The sequence below is a fragment of the Vicugna pacos genome, chromosome 23 (assembly GCF_048564905.1).
Source record: "Vicugna pacos chromosome 23, VicPac4, whole genome shotgun sequence".
NCBI classification, from domain to species: domain Eukaryota; kingdom Metazoa; phylum Chordata; class Mammalia; order Artiodactyla; family Camelidae; genus Vicugna; species Vicugna pacos.
Window position 1 is genome coordinate 2,376,279 of NC_133009.1, and position 23,646 is coordinate 2,399,924.

At 34.5% G+C, this 23,646-nt stretch overlaps 1 protein-coding gene across 1 annotated transcript in view; it reads right to left on the reverse strand.

Moving 5' to 3' along the window:
• Positions 1-5,723: 5,723 nt before the first annotated feature.
• The window catches only part of LOC140688573 (superkiller complex protein 3-like), a 37,287-nt gene continuing 19,364 nt past the window's right edge, over positions 5,724-23,646 (reverse strand). The window contains exons 20-30 of the mRNA XM_072948219.1: positions 22,771-22,848; positions 20,489-20,613; positions 19,546-19,669; positions 16,543-16,764; positions 15,635-15,707; positions 13,196-13,249; positions 12,901-13,012; positions 9,706-9,834; positions 7,814-7,935; positions 5,854-6,012; positions 5,724-5,729 (exon numbers count right to left, since the gene is read on the reverse strand). Of these exons, the coding sequence (XP_072804320.1) occupies positions 5,724-5,729; positions 5,854-6,012; positions 7,814-7,935; positions 9,706-9,834; positions 12,901-13,012; positions 13,196-13,249; positions 15,635-15,707; positions 16,543-16,764; positions 19,546-19,669; positions 20,489-20,613; positions 22,771-22,848 (1,204 nt within the window). The remainder of the gene's footprint in view (positions 5,730-5,853; positions 6,013-7,813; positions 7,936-9,705; positions 9,835-12,900; positions 13,013-13,195; positions 13,250-15,634; positions 15,708-16,542; positions 16,765-19,545; positions 19,670-20,488; positions 20,614-22,770; positions 22,849-23,646) is intronic.

Genomic DNA, 23,646 nt, shown 5'->3' on the forward strand with positions numbered 1-23,646 from the left:
CCGCAGGCGTGAAGGCTGATAAGGCGGGAATGGTCTGGAACAAACGGCTCCGAACGCGAGCTTCGAACGTTAAACCCTGCGACGGCAGCGGCGGACGCAGAAGGCGCGCGCCGGCCATGGGACCGCGGCGGCGGCGGCGGCGGCGGCGGCGGCGGCGGCGGGGTCCCGCTAGGCGTCCTCACCTTCGTGCTGGGGCCGCCCGCGATCCGAGACACTCCTGTCAGGGAAGAGGAGCGCCCCGGCTGCCCACCCCACCTCCAGCGTCTCCTGTTGGGGGGACATCGCTTCCAGGAAGAAGACCTTCGAGCAAGTCCCAGCCCAAGAGGAGGCTACGCGGTCCTGTCCACGGGACGGCGGCCAGACCTCCAAGGACGCGCAGCGCCGAGGCGGTCCGGCCGCCGCGCTCAGGCGGCGCGCGGGGCTCCGGGTGCGGGCCGCGCACCTCCCGTCGGGGCCATGCACCACCGCCCGCCTTCCGCAGCGCGGCTCCAGCCCATTGCGGCGGCGGCCGCCCTGCCTCAGGTCCGCCCCTCCGCGACGGGCGCCCCGCGCCGGGCCGCCCTCCTCCAGCCGCGGCCCTCCCCGCGGCGGCCCGGCCTGCCACGCGCCTTTCTAGATAGAAATTATGACACCGGACACCAACTGACCTTCTCAGTCCGCGCCGCCGAGTGGGTCCGGTCCGAAGGGGCTCACTGGCCGGTGTCACGAACCGGGCCTCTAGCGCGCGGATGAGCGCCTCTCCCGCCGCCCAGTCCACTCGCACCTGACCCCACCCTTTCCCGCGATGCGCCCACGGGAAAGTCGCGGCGGCAGCCCGTGCATCAGCGCGGCCATGGCGACCTCAGCCCGAAGGGAGGAGTGCTGGTGATGCCTGTCTTGCATTCTACGTGCTGCAGAGGGGTCCCCCGCCCCCCGCCGCGCCCTCGCACCGCCCCCTGACCAACCCGCGCCCGCCTCCCTGGAGCCAGAAAACACACAGATGTACACTTGGTGTACCTAGGATAGCAGAGACCGACCCCAGTACCAGCCAAAGAGGAGGTTGGAGCAAATACACCTGCTCTATGGATCAGCCACGCCTCGTCATTGCAGCCCCTGACCGCACTGCACCCGCCTCAGGGGCACAGCCTAACCTAGAAACATGCATACTATGAAACCAGGGCAGGAGAGGCCGCCCCCAGGCAATGCCCTTGTGGAGATGGGAGCAAACTGATAGGATCACCAAAGGCAGTCCGCTCCCAGCGACATCCCTGTCACCTGAACACACCTCACCACCATCCCAGGACCTTGCAGACAAGGAGAATTAAATCCCGCAAACCTGGGGTAGCAGAGGCCGCTCCGAGGCCAGAAGAGGGGGAGATGGGAGGAAAATGACCAACTCGCCATGGCATCCCCGTTTGCTGCTGTGCCGCCTCCGCCTTTGCTGCTGACCTCTTCCAATGACCTCAGCACGCCCGCTCCTAGGAGCACGTTGACTTCAAAGCCTTAAATCCGGCGAACCTGGGGGATTTATGAAACAAAGGTTGATAGAAATGAAGGAGACAGATCCAGAAACAAAGTTAGAGATTTTAACATGCCTAACTCAGCAATGATGAAAGAAACAGACAAAAGAGTAAAGATACAGAAGATTTAAACATAATCAGCTTGCCTTAAATGACATATTTAGAAGACTACACTCAATAACTGCAAAATACATTCTTTGCAAATGTGTATGCAGCATTTATCAAATCTGACCTTACAATGGGTCATAAAACAAGTCTGAACACATTTCAAATAATTAAAATCACACAAAGTGCATTCTGATTAAGTGGAATTAAACTAGAAATGAGAAAACATTTCAAATGAATGATAATGAAAGCTTTACATAAAATCTTAAGCGGTGCATATATTGCAGAAAGATGAAAAATTTGTAAGTTTCTATGTCAAGAAGCTGGGGGTTGGGGGGACTAAATCCAAAGAAAGTTAAATAAGTAACAAAGAAATAAATAACATATAAAGAAAGTATAATAAAATCAAAACGAAAAGCTGGTTCTTTGAAACGTTAATAAAATTGCTTGTTATCAAGACAACACAAAATTACCAGTATAAGAATGCAGAAGGAATAATTATTACAGATTTTACAAAAAAAAAGAGGGTATGTTGAACAACTTTATGCTAATAAATTTGAAATAGAGTTGTGCTGAATAAATTCTTTGCAAGTCACTAATGTTAAAGAAACAAGAAATCTTCAGAGTTCTATGTCTATTTAAAAAATTTAATCTCAAATTTAAAAAGACACAAACTTTTCTATAAAGGAAATTCTTGGCCTGAATGGCTTCAATTATTAATTCTTCCAAACATCAAAGAAATAAATGTTACTCTTATACAAACTCTTTCAGAAAATAGATAAAAAAGGAATAACACAGATACCAAAACCTAACAAGAACCTCAAGAGAAAGAAAAATTACAGCCCAATCTCTCTCATGAAAATAAGTACAAAAATTCTAAACAAAGAAATTAACAAATTGACTCTAGCAATATATAATATGTCATGACCAAGTAGGGTTTCTTCTAAGAATGAAATGTTGATTTAACGTTTGAAAATCAATGCAATCTACCACATTAACAGAATAAAGAAAAGGAACCATTTTCATAGATGCTTCCTGCAAAACCCACTCATTCATAATAAAAAACAAATCTTTCTCGATAAACTCAGAATAGAAAAGAACTTCCTTAATCTGGAATATAAACTGGAAAGCCATTTAAAAATCTGATAGACAAATCTACAAAAACCTAAAGCAAATTTTATACTTAATCATGAAATTGTAAATGCTTTCTACCTGAGGTAGAGAATAAAAGAAGAATGCTCCCTTATCAGTACTTCTGCTTAATATTGTATTCGAGGCTTTATACAGTGCAATATGGCAAGAAAAAATTAGCATAAAAATTTTGGAAAGAAAAAGCGAAACTTCATTATCCCAAAGCACATAATTGTGTATATAGAAAACCCAAAACCATTTCAAAAGAATAAGTGAATTTATTTAGCAAGGTTCCTGGAAGGTTAATATATAAAAACCAACTGTATTTCTACATGTTTGACACTAACATACAGAAAAAAATACTACTTGCAATAGAGCAAAAAAAATCAACTTAGAAATAAATGTAACACAAAAATGTAAAAGACCTCTATATGAAAAACTGTAAAACACTGCTTAGAGAAACTTAAAACTTAAATAATGAGGACTATAAAACATTTCTGGATAGAGAAACTCAATAGCAATACTTTGTCAATTCTCTCCAAATTAAACTATAGATTCATGCAATTCCAATCAAGATCCCAGTAGGGCTTTTGCTTTGTTGGGGAGGGGAGGGTAATTGACAATTTATATGTAAATGCAAGACCTGAAATGACTGAGACAAACTTGAAGGAAACCAAAAACCTGGAGCTCTTAATATTACCTCCACACATCAAAACTAATTATAAAGCTGTTAGCAAGAATAAACAAACAGATCCGTGAAAAAGAAGTAAAAGAACAGGGAGCCCTAAGTGACCCACACATACACAATCACCTGATTTATGACAAAAGCATCACTACAATCCAGTGGAGACATAACGCTCTTTTCAAAGGATGGTGCTAGGACAATTACATGTTCACACACACAAAAAAATGAACCCTGACCCTGTAACATTCACAAAAATTAATCCAGGATGAACTATAGATTTACATGTGAAAGGTAAAACTATTGTTTCTAAAGAAAAACAGAACAGTATCTTCATGAACTTGAAGTTAAGCAGGGTTCTTAAATAGAATGCCTCAAGAAAGCATTAACCATTTAAAAATGATAAACTAGATTTCATTAAGAACTACTTATCAAAAAGTAATATTAAGAAAGTGTTAAGCCAAGGCACAGATGTGAGAAAATGCCTGCAACAGAGACATCCAAAACTGTGCTGTACCCAGAAAATATAACAAATTCCAACAATTCAGTAAGAAAACAACCCATGAAAAACTGCACTAAGGAAAAAGTACTCTAAAAAGAGGATATCCAAAGGTTCAATAAGTATACGAATAGAGGCTCAACAGCATTTGTCATCAGGTAAATTCAAGTTAAAACCACCACGAGATACTGCTACCCACACATTCACTGAAAAGGGAGAACAATAACCACCATCTAGGAATACCAGCAATTCAGCTGCTCATAATTTGCTGGTGGGAACTTAAGTTGGACAATCATTTTAAAAAACCATGTGACGGGACCAATAAAAGTAAATGTACACATACTCTATCTCCCACCAGAAGACATATTCCAGGATGGACTCAGCAGCATTAATCATAATAGCCAAAACCTGGAAACACAGTGAACTCTTGAACAACACAGATACTGTATCTATAGTTCCAAGGCTTCAACCAATCATAGACCGTACAGTACTACAGTATTTACTGTCGAAAAATATCCATGTGCAGGTGGACCTGTGCAGTTCAAACGTGTGACGTTCAAGGGTCAAGTGGAATCCAAATGTCCATCAACAGTAAAAGAGATATTTTACAGTATAGTCATAAAAATAAATGAAAAAACCTATGGCTATATGAAACAACTAAATGAATTTCACAGAGGTGATGCTGAATGAAACTAATCAGATACAACAGGATACTCCATTTATATCAAGTTCAAAAACAGGCAAAATTAGATAGAAGTGATAGAAGTCAGAATAGTGGTTCCCTTTTGATTTTTATTTTTTTGAGGTGGGAGAGATTACAAAGGCAGTGGCACAGAGGAGACAGCTAAGCTGTGGGAAATATTCTGATATAAAGGTAGTGGTTAAAAAGGTACATACATATGTAATGAGTGGTACTTTTAAGATTTTTACACTCTATTCATTGTGAATTATATCATAGTATAAAAGAAAACTTACACCCTATCTCTTAAGACTTTACTCACTGTATAATTTATCCTTTCAATTTTCCCTTTTAGTTTGACAAGATGTTTCTCCTCTTGATAAAGAATATGAGATCATCAATATCCAGTTGACCTCAGAATTAAAGTATCTTAACCCTCATATGGCAGATTTATTCTGAGGGAAAAAAGCAACATCTTTCTTCAAGAATTAAAGTAAAAAGGAGGCTTAGCTTGCATAATCCAACTATTTTATACCATTACATAACCTTTTTAAGCAGCAATCAAAATGTTGAAATAACGAAAGAGCTAAATGAAGAACAAAGTGTTGTAAAATAAGCTTCTGTAAAATCTATATCAAAAAGCCCCTTTCATACTGTCTCTGGAAGACAGAAAGAACTATGACAAATTGAATAAAATAATTACATACTTTTTGTATTTTAGTATCAGTAAGAATAAAGTACACAGTGATCATTATGTATTTGTCATTGTGGATAACCAGAGTCAGCTGAAAGGGCAGACAGTCTATTGACTCAGGAATCAATCCTGAAAATATTTCTAAAGGCATTAAAAACCCATTAAAATCTTGGATATACGTTACCTATAAAGTGACTTAAAAAAAACTACACACACTGCCCCTAAAGGTAGAGTTAAACACCATTATGGTAACCTTATTGTAAAATCTTAACACTTAGCTCTCTTACATTAAACCTCCTGTAAAAGACAGTATTTTCAACACTGTTTTAAATGGAGGAAATTTATAATCAACAATTTTAAAATCTTTGAAGCAGTGTAGCAGTAGATCCTAAATGAGTATTCAACTTCTTTAGTTTCTCTAATCACAATACCCTTTAAATCTTGAAAATGAGAAATATATGGTGAGTATAAGGGCAAGACAAAGAAAATGGAGCATACCCTGACCTCATTTGATACCAAGAAGCATTTTAATTAAGGACTTACATTAAAAAAGAGGGAATTTACCTGCCAAGCTGGAACAGAGGTTGAGTTGGACATGACTGTTTTCTGTAGCTCTTCAAGGACAGCATCTGGGAGAGGTTTTTGTGACTCCAGGAGTGGTTTACATTGAACTTGTCTCAAAAGTAAGATAACAGCTGGCTGATCAGGGTTACTTTTTAAATTCTAAAAATTAAATACCAAACAGAAATACATCAGATAGGTTCTTAAATGTTAAATGTAAAAGGCAATTAAGCTATTCTCCATACTAAAAACAAAAACACCTGAATTTAACCTTTCCTTATTAAAAAATAAACAACAGCCAATGTAAAACAAATAGAACATCTTGGGAATATCAAACTCTACATTTAAATAAACTCTAAAATGAATAATGCTATTACTGTAGTGTATGAGTCATTAATCTTAGATTTAGCACGTCCCTTTGACTTGGTTTATTCTTAGGTGACATCCTAAAAACATTAGATTCCAAATGTAAACAGCTGAACTAAGAAAATACAAAATTAACAGTGAAGGCTAATATTATTCCTTATTGGAAGAAAGTATAATATGTAAGAAGGAAAGAGCTATAAATCTTTTCCTTTCTCAACCTTTTTAACAAGGAGACTCATTATATGTCCTTCCTCCAGGCGCAGACTTCTTACATACTGGGAGTAAGACAATTGATCCATTTGTACATTTCCCTAAGCCATTTATTTATACTTTAAAACATAAATATACACACACATAAATGTATTATATGTGTAGACATATATTATGTATGTATGTTGTACACGTGTATATGTGTGTGTGTGTATATGTGTATATATACATACAAATACACATACAAGAAGAAGGTGAAGTCCTTCCACTATTGTTTTAAACAATTCTTTAGTTATTACTTGTCTCTCAATAACACACTTAGCTACTTTCTATTATTAGGTCATAGTCCTAAATGTATATATTTCTGAAATGTTTGTGATTGCTTTCTTTTAAGTAAGAGACTGGAACATTAAAGTAATGAGGAAAGGTTCATAAAATTATCCCTTATTCTGTTAGAGAGAGCATGAAGCAATTGTCAATTTAAGCTTACTAAACACTCCCTGTATTATACTAACCTATCCTGAACTTAGATGGAATTTCTTAAATAAATAAAAGAGAAAATTTATTATTCTGCTTTTCAGAGAATTCAAGGACCAAAGAGATCTTCAAAGATCCATTCTTCTTTCTCTGTAAAATTTATATTGATTTTTCCAGAAAAAAAAATTCTAGAAAGACAATGCAATCTCCCTGGTAAGCATTTATGAGAAAAGATGATTTCAGGAAAAGTGGTATTTAAAACTCTCTTTATCCATTAAATTATTTTTGAGTAGATTTATGAGGCTGATTTGCTTATTCAATAAATATAGTAAATACTATTTGTTAGGCAAGGTATAAGAATTTACTCACAGAGCCTACAATCCAGGTAGGTAAAAAGTAACTACTCAATAATTCCATTCACCCAGTTAACAATCAACGTAATCATTCTACGTGGTTCAGAATTTTTGAAAAATGCAAGGATGCTGGAAACCATTACGTTCTGAAGAAAGTAACCAGAAATCAAAAGAAAATACTGCTTCTACATGGTACAAAAAAACCAAAAAAGTTAAAACCTTTAAGTCTTAAAAGTTAGACAAATGAGAGCTCAAACAGCAACTCTTATCAATTTCTACCTGTGAACTCTTGTACAAATCACCTACCCTCTTTAAGCCTTAGTTTTCTTATTTGGAAAAATGGGGATAAACACCTATGTCATAGGATTGTGAAGTTCAAATACAAACTGTTAGCTGTATCGACTGGCTTATACGTAAGCACTCAGTAAATACTGGGTACACCATCATCATCACCACTACCACCACCACCAAAAGCTTTTTAAATAAGGTGTACTCTATTTTTGAAGTTATTTTCCAAGTAGGGTAAGAATCCATGAATCTCAATTTCATAACAAGACCTTTGTGCAGAAGGCTTCAGCTTCAGATATTCTTCCTGTGTCTATTAGGCCAGTGACAGCTTGGGAGAGAGACCACTTTTCAAGAGATTGGTTGTAATTTTCAAGGAATTCTTTATCTTTAACTGTAAACAAGAAATGTCAATGTTACTTTCTTCTGCAATTTATAATGTGTTCTGAGAGGAGTAATTAGTTACTAAGGAGTATTATAATTAAACTTATCACACATATATAGTTCTTAAAACCTACACATATCACGGGAATACCATAGACTATCCTGACATTAGACAGGTTTCTGAAAAGTTTCATAGTATGGATATTTGTGGCTGAATAACTTAAGACTTTATACACTTGTGACTAACATAAAGTATCACTGCGATCTTCAGTAAAACTGAAAACAATTCATTGAAAAAAATTAAAGATTCATTACAATATAATTGATATACGATAAAACGCACATACACACATATTCAAACTGTAAATCTGATGACTTCTGACATAAGTATACATTCATGAACCATCACTACTATCAAGATAATGAACATACTCATCATCATGAAAAGTTTCCTCCAATCCCTTTACAATCACTTCTGTCCCCCATCCCACCTCTCCTCTTTCCCTCTGTCCCCAGGAATCTACTAATTGTTTTCAGTCACAATAGATCAGTTTACATTCTAAAATTTCATATAAATGGAATTATAAAGTATAAACTCATTGGTATCTTTCATAGCAGTTAATATGGTAAGTTACATTCATTTTCAAATATTAAAGCAACCTTGCATTCCTAGGATAATCCCCACTTGATTATGATATATTATCTTTTTTGACATGTTATTAGATTTGAATTGCTAAAATTTGGTTATAAATTTCTGTATCTGTTTATTTAACTTGATCTCTGTATTCTATGTATTTAACTTGATTATTGATATGGTTGGGTTTAATTAACTCTACTGTTTTGTTTTCTCTTTATCTATTCTTTGTTCCCTTTTCCTCCTTTTTGGGATTATTTTTTATATCCCATTTTTTTCTATTTTGGTGACTTATTAAGTGATAACTTTTTTTAGTGTCTGCTTTAAAGTTTAGAGTATTCATCTTTACCCTGTCACAGTTTACTTTTAAGTATACTCAGCCCTCTGTATATATGTATGTGAAACCCGTGGATACTGACAGCCAACTGTATTATATCATTTTATTTAAGGGACTTGCACATCTGCAGATTTTGGCATCTGAGGGGGTCATGGAACCCATCCCCCACAGATAACAAGGAATGACTATAATATTAAACCACTTCACTTATAGTATAAAAACTTTACAACAAAATACTTCCATTTCCCCCTCTCGGTCTTTATGCTATTACTGTCATATGTGCTTTAAATAGTCAATTACATTTTCTTGGGGGGGTGATATTAAGTTTATTTTTATCTATTTATTTATGTAATGGTACTAGGGATCGAACCCAGGAACTTGTGCATGCTAAGCACAAACCCTGCCACTGAGCTATACCTTCCCCCAAGTCAATTACTTTTTAAAGAGATTTCTATCATGTGTCATTTATGGTTCTGTTTCTATTGGTTGATTCTTCTCTTCATTGTGGGTGTTATTTTTCTGCTTGTCTGTATGTATATTAAGTTTTAGCTGGATACTGGACATCGTGAATGTCACCTTGTTGAATGCTGGATATTTCTGTATTCCTATAATGTTCTTGAACTTTATTTGGTATGCAGGTAAGCTCCTTCAAAATGATTTGATCTTTTCAAGGCTTGTTCTTAAGCTTTGTTAGAGGAGCATGTAACAGCTTTTAGCATAGGGCTAATTATGCCTGCTACCTTTTGGCAATATCCTTCTGAGTACTCTACCCTCAATTTACCATGTGTTAAATGCTCTTTTAAACTTACTGGAGGCAGAAATAGCAGATAACAGTGCTAAGTATAAGTCCATCCTCTTTGGCTGAGTGTTGCTCACTAGAGCCAGTTTATTATCAGCATAACAGGCTGCCATTAGCCCGGCCCAAACAGCAGGATCACCTAAACACAGGAAATATAGTTTGAAGGCTTGTTAATATCAATACCTTGCTATAAAACTACCAAAAATGAAAGTAAGACTTTATAAATATCAAATTAATTAATTAATTAAATTAAAGAGTCCCTCCAGAAAAATTTCATTTTCTAAAGAAAAACTAATTCATACTTTTTCCAGAAGCCACATTACTATATTCACCCTTCCAGATTTGTCATTTTTTTCCAAACACATCAGAAAATGAGAAATACCCTATTAAGCTCTTCTTCCATCACTGGTTACCTCACTTGCCTTGACTAGTGTGCTACTGTGAGAAGGTCAATTATATTCACTTTCACTGAACACTAAGGGCTACTCTCAAAGAGACATCTGCGTTCATCATTCAGTCCCTGTATTAAAAGGCTCAGTCATAGGAAAAGCAAGGTAACACAATTTCTCAGTTCTTAAGAAAAGTTTGAGTCAAAGGAAAAGCTCAAGACAACTCCATTTTACTTATGTTCTAAGAGTCAAGCATGAAAGTCACTTTATCATTGCAAGTGAAGCAATTAAATGAGTATATATCTCTTCATTCATTTGCTCTTTTCCTCCTTCCTTCACATCTTGTTAGTAGCTTCAGGAGAAAAGGGAAAGCCTGGTATCAGTGGGTTGAGGAGGTAATAACAGAGATCATGAGTATAGACTCCTCCTTTCATGAAAGTTAGTTGTGAAAAGAAAAAGGGGATTGGGATTTGGAACTTAGGTGCTTTTTCTTATTTGTTTGAGCTTTTATTTCATAAATCATATTTTGCAGGTTAATATTTACGTGGTTAATATTTTAGTGCTGCTATCCTTAAAAAATGGGTAATTTTTAAATCCCACAAGGGGTGCTGATTAACAATACAGTCACTTAAACATAGGTTTTTGCTTAATTTTATTTTTTTTCTTACCTAACTGTCCCATCCAATATATATCTCCTATCAGATGTTTAAAATATATATCTGTTTCATTTATAGATGGTCAGTATTACTGCTAATTGTACAAAAATCATTAGAAATCTTATGCAGATGAAAAATTTTATAAAAAATTAAATATATACCTTCATATTACAAAAGAATTTCTGCCCAGATGATGACTACCTTAGTTTAAATAACGTAAGATATAATCAAATCCAGAAAAAGGACCATTTCCTAGAATTTATGATGAGATCTGATTACTATATCATGAAAGGCATATGACTGAGTCTTAGATTAGGGTTTTAGTATCTAACAATGCCACTAAAAAACTGTGCAGTAGCTTTTCCATTGGGACTCATATTTCTATAAAATAAGGCATCTGAATTAAATGATGGCTCAGGTGCCCCCAGGTCTAAAATCCTATAATTGCAACTGAATTAGACTCAACTTCTGAATATTGACCTATTTCTAAGATTAAGTGAACAATTCATTTAAGGATCTTAGGGTATTCTATAGCTTAGATTTTGGGAGAGGGGACTGACATTAGCTGCAGCCATTTCTTGCTATAATTCAAAAGAATTGCTATTTTCGTTAACTCTCCTATAGATGATTAGTAACTCAAATTCTCTATGAAAGAAAGTGATAATGTAAGTATTATTTATATATATATATACACACACACACACATATACACATGCATAAAGTAGAAACCCCAAATTTTTAATATAGTTTCTTAAAAAATACCTTTTAATAAAACAGAAGCACTAATCTAACAGAAACTGGATTTCTTTCCATCAGTTTTAAATTATTGGAATTATATTTAAACTTCTGAAACAACTGTACTTTGTTTAACTAAAGGTCTACAAAGGCTAGGTGTACAGCTATTACACATAACTACAATTACATTCACTTTCACTGGATTCCAAAAACAAGTCTCAAACAAGCACTCATCTTCATTAATCAGTTCCTGCTTTAAGTTTCTTATATGATGACTCTGTTTCTTTGTGTATGAATTTTTCCAAATATGGGAAAATCAGAGAAGATGATTAAAGAAGATCTCATCTGGGCAATCTCACCTCTCTAAAGTATATGCCACTTACACAATCAAAAGTTAACAGATCTTCTGTCATTCTAGATCCACAGTAAAAATTCTTAAGAGTGATTCTATACCTAATACTTGCTTAAGAACACCTTTAAAAATCAGAAATCCACCCAATATATAGCACAGACAAAACCAAATGTTTAGGATTTCTTTTTGTCCTATTTCAAAAATGAAAGAGAGAATAAACAGCAAGACAATGGTCTGTTTACTTGTTTTATAGAATAATCTCTGAAGTGTAGTTCAGATCTTTACCATTTATTGTAAAGGTAGCATTTACCTGTTCTTTGTACAATGTGTTTCCCCAGTCGGTGGCCAAAAGCAATAATATTCTGATTTAACTAAAGTCTGAAGTGCTCTGGTGGAATATATTGTTTATAGTTATATATCACATTAAAAACAAAATTATGTAAAAATACATCCCGTAATCCTACTTTGCTAAATATTCCAGTCCTCTAAAGTACTCCTCCAGTGGTGGTGATGGAAGCATGCTGATGCAGTCCAAATGAAGTTCCTCGGTACCTTTTGTGACCAATGGCATACAAGCGACTCATCTGGTTGCAATTAAAGACAGGCTAGTCCAGTGAGACCAGCACCTCGGCAGTTCTAGCAGTTACCCCAGAAGACATTGCTCCACTCTTCAAGGAGCTAATCACACATAAAAATAACTAATTATGTTTATTAAATAACTTAGTAGCTATAGATAAATCTCATTAAACAAGACTGATAGAAAACAAATAAAACTACTTCTTGAAAATGTATAATTCAGATTTTCAATAATGGGTAATAAAGTATTTCTAAACAGATAACCCTTTGAGCCTACTTCAATAGCTTATTATCTCTTAATTATGAGAATTACTATCTGATATTAGATACTAGATGTAAAATAAAAATTATCTGAATGGAGATAATCAAATCATATGCAAAATCTTAAAATATTTTAAAATCCCTTTATTTCATAAAAATACAAACTTTGCCTCTATAAGTCACAAATGCAAGATTGACAGAGTCCTAAATAATGAAATAGATTATATTATATTCACCTGGAGAAAGGAGAGCTGCCTTTTGAATGGTCTTTAGTGCAGTATTTTTTTCATTTTCTGCTGAATTGTTTCCCATAGCCAACTGATTGACTGTAGTGTACAGTAACGCCTTCTACATAAGAGAAAGGAAGGATGTTAACCAATTCTCTCTATAGTTTCCTGACTTTCAAAGTGACTTTAAAAGTAGGACTATATTGGATATGATGTGACCCTAAACCTAGGAAGAAAAATTACTCTTTCATCAATAATACTATTTAACAAGAAGAACACTTCGTTTGAACAGGGGCAAACTAACCTTTCCATGATTTGAGTCCAGGATATGAGCCACGATTCCTGCTACTGCACCTCCCTATAATAGTAAACAAATGATTACTTAGATAAATGCATAAACTTTCACAAAAAGTGAAAACAGACTGATAAATCTTTACATTAAATCATTTGAAAGGTTTGCTTTTATCACATTCATAATCCCTAACTTCTTAAGTACCAACTTATTACTGCTTTAAAAAAAAGGTTAATATTTTTATAAAAGAAAAACCGTTTTCTACTATGATCATTTCAACTCTGTTCTTTTGAATTATTCATTAAAGATCCAAAAGTTACATGATTTTACAGTGGTAACAAATATATAATTTTCTAACAATATACAAGAGTGTGAAACAAAGACTGAATGAAAAAAAAACAGAAACCACAAAACTTATTGTAAGAAAAATATGGCTTCACTCCATGAAAAGCAGTATTTTTAAAATGTCCACAGTCCCTAGTAAAATGAATAACTAAAGTTCAGAGCATCATGAAGCTTGTCACTGCTTTAATAATCAACTCAATATTAAAAATAAGGAAAATATATACAGCATTGTGGTTTTCATAAATTTGATTTGAAATCCTTAATTTTTAAAAATTCCACTAGACATTTTACCCAGAAAAGTGAATTATAAGAATTATTTCATTGTAAATTAGAAGTATCCTATATTCTTTATGTCATAAGTGTATCAGAAATGTTTTCAAAACCATATTTAGCATATAAAGAATGCTAAAAATAAAAAATTTTTAAATGTTAATATAAAGCGAATAGAAGATAGATTAAAAAGAAGAAAGACAACACAGCAGAGCAGGAGGATTCAAGAGTTAGATCTGAGATAAACCATCACCACATCTACTAACTGTGATTTTGCTCAAGTTATTTAATCTCTATGTCTCAAGCGTCCTCCTCTATGGACATGAATTGCATCTACTTCATATTAAATGACAAAATATATAAAAATACCTAGCATAATAGCTGGCATATAATAAGTACTTTATTCCAGTGTCTAATAATCATGGTCTTTTCTGTGAACAAACTCATTCACTGAAAAGAACTAAAAATGTAGGAAAAAACTATGCTACTCAAAGTGTGACCTGTACACCAGCACAACTGACATTCTCCAGGAGGTTGTTAGCAATGCAGAATATCAGGCCCCATCCCTGACCTGAATTAGAATCTGCATTTTAACAAAATTATCAGGTGATTTCATTTGCACATTTAAGTTTAAGCACTGGGATAAAATATAAAAAGCATGTATTCTTAAAAGCACTAGAAAGCTGACAAGATATTAAGGAGCCAAAACTAAAAAGGAAAACTGGAATTCACAGAGGTAAGTGAAGGAAGGCAGTTCTGCATTTGCAGATCCTAACAAATTTTAATTTTCAGTCTGAAGGACTTGCGGGCTAGTGGGACAGAAATCAGAGCCCAGGCAGGGCTCACACAAGGAAGGAGTATATAGGAAATTCATATCAAAATAAGCTAAGATACTTGACCCCCCAATCAAGGCGCTATACACTCAGATTAAAAGTGAATCAAAAGTAAACCAGGATTCAAATGACCTTGAAACCCAGGCACACAGCAACCTGCTTGGTCCAGAAACCTCAAGCTATATATCTTTTTTAAGGTGGTTCCTGATTGGTGAAGCTCACAAACACCTGGTAGAAAAAAGTACAATTTCTTTCTGTAGAAATATACCTCAATTCTAGGCCTCAAATTATTACCACAAAAAAAATCTACAAGCTCACCCAGTCAGGCAAACCAAGAAACAAAGCTAGTATGAAAACCAGTAGAAATAATAAACAAAAAAAGATGCACACAGACTTAAGGCACTGGAATTATTAGACGTAATAAGTGTTCAAAACATATTAGCTATGACCATAATGTTTACCAACTACTTATGTAAACTATGAATGGACATATTACACACAGAAAGAGGTTAACAAAATACTTTATAGACTCCTGAAAATATCTGGCTGTTATGAACTAAAATACAGTGAAAATCCCTTTTATAGAGCATCAGTGACTTCATGTTTAGACTCACACTTTCAGATAATTTGCAGTGTTCCAGTGCTTATTTTCTTACCTTCAAGAAGCTCTTAAGTAAAATTATCTTTTGGGATTCAGAGACACAACAGCTAATGCTTACTAAATGGCAACATTACAAGCATAATATTATCACATAGCCATTAACATCTTCAAAAAAGTCCACCTCCTTCTCTCCATTTTCTGTAACACCCAGAGCAGTACGATAGCACATGGAAGAAACTCAGTGTACTACTGATAGAAAACTTCGTTAAGGAATAGAATTCCCTTGCTATATTAGTTAATTATTTTCCAGAATGCTAATGCTAATACTTTAAAATTATATTATTTACCCCATCACAAGTTATTTTATCTTTCTGTCAGAATTCAGGACAGAAAGATACTCACCTTTGCATTTCGTTGAGCTTGCTGGGCAACCACTCGGGACAACAGAGACCAAAGAGCAGGGTCAGCTGGGTTACTATAAAGATGATAAAAAAAAAATAGAGGGCTTAGAGATGTTACTTTAATAACAAAAAATAAAAAAATCAACATTTTATTTAATACCTAACTTTAAAATCTTTTAGATAATCTTAATTCATAATGTAAAACAAGTTCACATGTAATGCAATGTAACTGTATGGACACAATTAGTCCATGTGTGGTTGAAACTGTCTGAATTTTTAGAAAACATACTTTTATCTCATATACACACCTATAGTCTTTATTAAAATAAGAAAGAAAAATCGGCAATGTGATGATTACAAAGCCATGATATCTAATCAAGAAAGGTTAAGGAAATTTAATATGTTATATTCAAAGAAAACACACAGAGATGAGAATGGTGGAAGGAAAATCAACTGCAGACATAACACTTTGCTGCTGAAAATAAAACAAATAAATAACCACTACTGCTAATGATGACAGCTTTCTAAATTTTGCATATATTAATGGATGTTTGAGTGACCAAAAAATTCCTAAAACCATCAAACTTGAAAAGTATCAGATAAGAAGCTGACAATATCACACACTTGAGAATTTGTAAGGGCTTTCATACTAAAACAAGGTTTGGGCCTTAATCTGAATAAAGGAAAAATTTCTGTTCTCTTGTCTTCATGAACCGAATTTTTAATTTAAATCATTATAGGTGAAATAACTGTGTACGGTTACCTGGTCCTATGTACAATTTCATAAAACTAAAATGTGGTTTCCAAATATATACACCTACCTCACTGTATAGTCTTAATAAGGTCCAAATCTCAAAGACAAACTCATTAAGCATAATCAGACCCTGAGTGCACAAGTACAGAATTTACCTGTGAACAGCTTTCGATGCCTGTCTCTGCACTGCCACACTGCAGCCTTGCAGTGCATAAACCGCTGAAGTAAGAAGGCACCTCTGATAATCATTGTCTTTCTGTTTGACGTGCTTCAGTAACTCATTAAGTGCAGCTTTGGACAGTGTAGCATCCTGCATTGCCAATCCTAAAGCACACAGAGTTTGAAGGCTTTCTGTGGTTGGTTCCTTTAAGATAGAGCTGTAAATGTATTTTTAATTGCCTATTAGCCATGAGTACAATAGTGTGGAACTATTAAAACATACTTAACATTTAGTAGGAAAAACAATTTACTTATAAATTCACCAAATGATAGCCCAGCTTTTAAGATACATATAAAAGCAAATTCCTTGGTTTCTAGGAACAGTAATTTCCCTAAATTTCTGAAGCAGTTAAAAGTACCAATGGCCTTTCACAGAGTATTAACAGCCAAATTCCTTTTCTGGTCATTTTGTCTAAGTTTAGAAACAAACATACATCACAGTCTCTTTGGATCTCAGTTCTAGATAAATAATTAGAACAGTTTTACTAAAATCTCTAGTTTCAATAAAATCCTAGAAAAAATCCTAGAAGGTATGAATTATACAACAGAAAACCCTTAATCTAAGATCTGATTTTTTTATCATTCTCAAAAAGCTTTTTCTTATTGCTCTGTGATGCTATATATAGTAAGTATAAATACTACCTATATCTACCAAGCGGTATATTTATAACAGAAGGAGAACTTAAATTTTGTATGTAAAATCAGCTATTTTTTCCCTTCTTCAACTGTGAAATTTGATTTAGTCTTACAGAGGTAAAAGTCAATAATGTTTAGGAATCCTTATTAATTTAAATGAAGAAAATCTTAGCTCCCTACAAACTTAGTAATACTTCAAATAATAATTACAAGGGTTGTACTGTAACAAAACAAAGGAATTTTGAAAATCTTTGAAATAAAGTTTATTAAAATATAACAAATATTAATTACATTATAAAATATCACATACCTACCACTATGTCTTTCTATTATTTTTTGAGAGGGGTAAGCAAACTGCTTAGAATTTGATTTTAACAAACATGTATAACATGAATGTTCATGGGCAGCTCTGGAGTACACAGTACTTAAAGCATCCATAGTAACTCTTTTTACGGTAAGGGCTAATAGATGTAGGCATTCAAACAGGGAATAGTATCAGTCACAGTCATTTCCATCAATACAAATAAAGCATACTGTAAGTTGTAACTTAAAAAAAAAGCAAATACTAAAATATAAATTCCAATACTAACAACAAAGGAAGAAATTCTAATTTGTGCCTTGACTCAGAAAGGAGAAAAACCTACCTACTCTCATATTTATTAATACACAAAATCTAAATTATAATCAAATGACTACATCCCACTAAGTTAACATGTGCTGAATGTGCGGTACCTTCATATTGTTCTGTACCATGTGCTAGGGATTTTATATGCAATTATTTAATATCATAAACTGTATAAGGTTGGTAAGCAATTTTTTTACCTTTATATGTTGAACTGACTCATATTCCCCTTAAATAAGCACCTAGGACATTGCTTAGTTTCTATCATATGAATGCCAAGTACAATCAATTCAGAATTGATAACTGTATTTTTCACAGAAAGGAAGTCAAAGAAAAGAATACCAAGGAGCAGGAAAGGGAGCAGTTGGTAGCGTTAAGTTTAAAAGATGACATGCAGAGAATGAAAAACAAAGAAACATGAAGTAGATAAAATATCTAGCCCTGGATCCAACACCACACAAAAAGAAGATAAAGGTTTTCCCTCACAATAAAAGACGAAAAGAGTAAGACTATATTCTATCACTTTTCCCTATTTCCACTAATGTTACTGTTTTAAATAGTAACCCAAGACTAATCTAATTGTGTCTAAATTGGGGTTGCTTTTGTTCTTGATACCTCCAGTAGTACAAGGGCATCTTTGATTCTTCTCCCCAAGCCATTTGCAACTTTGGGTTCTCTGAATGTTACATAGCCATATATTCACATTACATGAGTGCATCCATGTAAAGTGACAAGATTTTTTAAAAATTTTGATTGGTTTTCTCAAAATAGCTTAAAGAAGGAGAAAGAACTGTTTATTTATTATACAAGAAAATTACTTTACTCAGGATGGGACAAAAGTATCACAATGAATACACAAATATAGAGCTTATCCTACAGAAGTCGTTCTCAACTAATACCAGCTAATCATCTCCCTGCCCCCACCGTTGGATGGGGGAGCATAACTGGAGATATATGGAGACACTTTTAGTTTTCACAAAGATTGAAGAGTGCTATTAGCATTTAACAGATGTGGGACAAGGATGCAATCTCGCTGCAATAGGGATGCAATTTTGTACTATGAGGATTCATAACCCTTAAAATGCCAATAAAGCACTCATTGATAACCACTGTCTCAATAGCATTTATTAATCATCTACTACTTTTGAAGGAATTAAGCTTTCACAAGAAAGAAAAAATTTCAAGAAGTCAAAAAAATCCACATAAATAACCATAGATATCAGAGGATGTTTTAGTAACAGAAATTATATAAATAGTTATAAATTATATTGTGTTTTTTTTTTAAAGGCTCAATTTTACCTGAACTTTATCAGGTAAACCTGAAAAGGGAAGAGGAAAAAAAAAATCTCTTTGGGAACCCACAGGACCAAAACAAGCCAGTTATTGCTGCCTTAATAAAAATTTCAAGATCCTACCAGATTAGGTGATCAATTACTCTTTTTAAAAAATAAATAATACACCCAGAGTACAAAATGACTTTGAAGAATTGGATGGATCCAGGACTAAGATTAAATCATAATCTCCAGCTCTAACTGTGACTGTTCAAAACCAGGTAGGTCCAATCCCTTTTATTCACCAAAACATTCCTAAAACATTAAGAATGTCATTTTATGTTACTCTAAATTTTCACCCAATATTTAAGGATCTGGTCATCTTAAGTGTTGATGTTAACTATACATACCATTTAAATAGCAACGTCTTGGCTACATCCATTTTTCCTTGTTTATACTCCGTTATTGCCAGAGCTGTCAAGATATGGGCTTTATCTTGTTCTGATTCAACAACAGACAAGGCTCTCTCATAGGCTGTTACACAGAGTCAGAAACAAAAGCAAAACAATGTAAAAGCAACCCTGATTGACAAACTGGGGTTTTTCCTTTCCTAATCCTAGCTTTCAAAATAGTCTAACTAAAATTATATATTATTCCTTTGTTCTCAAGTCAATAGAATAAAAACTCATAAATAACATAATTTATGGGGGTATCATTAGGATTATTAAGTGCCATTTCCCAAACTGCATCTTCTGAATCTATAGAGAATTCTGAGTCAGTAACATTAAAAGAATTGGAGGCCCACAGCCATTGAGATATCAACCAAATCCCCATGAACAGAGCAGGAACTTCATTAAGCAGTAGATACTTACAATGAGATGCACACACATAGGTTCGGCCCATTTATATGGAAATGTACTCAATAAACATTTTTGGAGAAACCAAAGTATATTATTACTAACAATGGTTGAGGTCTTCATTTATCAGAAATGTATACTGAAACACTGTGGAACAGTAAAGACCAGCTTTCAAATGCTACCTTACATGTGTACCATCAGAGAGCTTGGACCTCAGTTTCTTCATCTAAATAATAAAGGTAATACGCAGTTCACAACACTGCTAAATGATTACATTATTATGGTGACTATTCATCATAATAATATACTAAATAAGAGAACAAGCTAAAAAATACCTAGTATTTTTCCTGACTCCTAGTCAGATTTTTAATAAACACTGCAGCACCTACCCCCATCTTAATATCACATTTTTCTGTATATAAGCTTATCATGATTAAAGTCTTCTCTGGAATCTGGTAGGATGTAAATACCCTTTAGCTTTAAGCAACATACTTACCTTTGCTACTCTCTTTGTACAGACCCTTCATAAATAAAGCCAATGCAAAACCTATGATGTCTTCTAATTCCTCAAGGGGCGTGGACTTAAAAGCCTGGATAGCTTTATCATATTCACCAATGGAACTAAGAAGCAAAACATAACTTACTTTTAATACCAAAAATCATTTTCATTTATCAAACTACAGAGATATCATCATACCAAGTTTCTTTAAACAACCTACTCATTTAACATGTTAAAGCTGTAGAAAAGACTGACATTAAAATAGAAGGCATATCACTTATTTCAAATAGGATGTACTAGAGGGATTTAACTTCACACTTTGTTTCTTTCAAATTACGTGTGAAAATGACCAGTTCTGACAAATTACAGTGTCTCTTTTTTTTTAACAAACTTGAATTAAACTCTCAAGTTATCAAAATAATTTCAAGTTGACTTTTATAAAGAACTCTAATTTTTTAAGCTTAATACACTAATTAAATATTACCCTATGAGTACAGTTCTAGCATCTTTGACAAGGTTAACAAGTCATAAAATACCCAGTCAGAATCAAACCTCGTCTTTGTATAAACTGTTTTTAACTGCACACACATTGTTGGAAGGCATATAGATATACTAAAATTTCACAGACAAAACTATACATCATCTTTTCTGTATTTAATAGGAAGAAAAGTAAAAATTGTCATATATGATACTACCATAGAATGCACAAACACACAAACACACAAATACTTGTTCTGTTTATTTAAAAATGAAGAGAAGCTACCATCAACTGGAACAGGGTCTTTGAGATTCTTATTTCTGGCATCGATCACTGTAATCAGAAGCTGTTTCTATTTTTAATGTGTTATTGGAAATCTTTTCATAAAATCATTTTAATCTTGGGGGCAGGTGTAGGTGGGAGCTAAAAATACAGGCAATCTTTGCTTCTAAAATTAGTTTTATGAAGGTTAAAGAATTTAAACATCAATAAACTCAAATTTTGATAAATATTTCAATAAAGGGAAGAAGACTCCCTTAGATTATTAATAGATACATACATATATATTACAAGTTTTTTTTTTAATGAAAACTATTTTCAAACTTTTGTAGAGAAATCTATGGAACTAGAGAAGAGCACAAGGGGGCTTCAACTTTATTTGTAACTTTTTTCTTTGAAAAAGAAACCCGCAGCCTATTAACAGAATTTTAGATCTGTTCTGAGTGCTGACTTTTCATTAAATTATGCTCTGCACTTTATTACTGTATTTTGATATTTAATATATTTCATAATAAAAACAAATTAAAAAGAAATCAGATGACCAACTTTCAATGGGAGGTATAAATTTTCTTCTAAAACAGTTATATTATACGAAACATCTAGCTAAAGAGAAAGGATATTTTGTTCCATACAGTTTCTTACAACATATTTATCTTCTGCTACAACAAAATCTTGGAACTCTAAGAACTCTACCAACTCCTAAACACACAGTTTAAAAGAATTAAAAGGAGAAGCAATCAGAACAGGAAAAAATTTTTGTCTATAGCTCTGATTCAGTTACATGGTTATAAAAGAAAAGAACTGGTTGGCTACCCCAGATTTCTACTATGCAGCTCCTTAAAAGATGTAGGTGCTAATCCCAAAATATCAAGCTATAGTTGTAACAATGTGTTTCAAACTGGAACAATCCATTTTGGGGCAGCTCTCAACTTGAGGAATCCTTACTTTGAGCCAAAAAACTTCCTGCCATGAACATGTCTGTTCTCCCGACCTAGTTCTATCTTCTGAAATAACTGGTTTCCAATCTTTTTCTTTTTTTAATCTTTTTTTGAAGTTAGAGATCTTTGAGAAGCTGAAGTTAAATGGCTCCCTCCCCGCCCCTAAAATGCACACACACACAATTTTGTGTACTATTTCAAAAGGGTTTCTAGACCCTTAATTCCACCCCCAGTTTTAGAATATATGGCAAATCAGAGTAAATCTAATCCTCTTCCAATTAACTAGGCTTCTATTAGTAGAGACAGTAACTACCTCTCTTGCAAATGTTCTCCTGTCTAGTCCACAACCATCAGTTCCACAGCTGCTCCTCACGAAGCACAGTGGGGTTCAGTGTCCTTACAGGGACAGGAAACTGTTAAAGCAGCTTGGTGCGGTGGGAATTACGTATTCCAGGGAATGTCACCATCCTACTCATCTATACATGTCTCTCTACTCTAGAAACTGGACATCACCTCACCAGTCCCATAACTTTCACCAGGAAAATGTAACAGATTCACAGAATTAATGGGAAAAATATACTTACCATAACAATCTGCCATAATTTCTCATTGTAACATTGTAAGTATCTCGGTCTTCTGCAGTCTGTAACAACAAAATTGCCCTTTAAAAAAAGGACAAGTATTTAAATTATCCATGTGCAACAGCATTCTTTTACTCTTCCTCCTTAACTGGATCTACAGATTTTTGTTGTCATCATTTAATTCTACTAATGGTTTAACTAGTTCCATACAGCTTATTCATATTTTATTAAATTGGTACCACAAACGTACTTTTAGTTAGATTTTAGGTTGTCAGGAAAATAACTTTATTATAGTGACCTCTTAGTAAATGAAATCATTTATCATACTTGAATTCTAAATAATCCAAAAATTCTAGTCTAAATATGGGAAACAACTGTATTGATGTTTTAAAGTTTTGAAATACTTGAAGTATATAGAATCTGAGGTACACAGAACATCCTTAAAATTATTTATATACTAGTAGTTTGAGGTAGGAAGCCACGAAATGGAGTGCTCTCATGTGCCTTTACCTGTTACATACAGAAAAATATTTAGGCTACTCTGAATTCAGAGAAGGGAATGAGTCACCAGGAGTCCCAAGAGGCTTAGAATAAACACAACATGCCGACAGCACATATTTTTACCTTCTCATGCTCAGAGCCCTGTGGGTAAGCAGGGAAATGTCTCAGCAACTATATGAGTCAGATATAAGACTTTCTGCTCTTTGTTTTGTTTCATTTTGTGTTCTGTTTAAAGATTAGTCAGGGAGAAATACCTATGAAAAACTTTAAATGCCCCTGAAGTTACATGAAAAACAGAAATTTGGCAGAGAAGTCTAATAGATTGTAGTATAGAAATAGTATTATATTAAAAATTAAACTTCAAGTTAGATTTATACC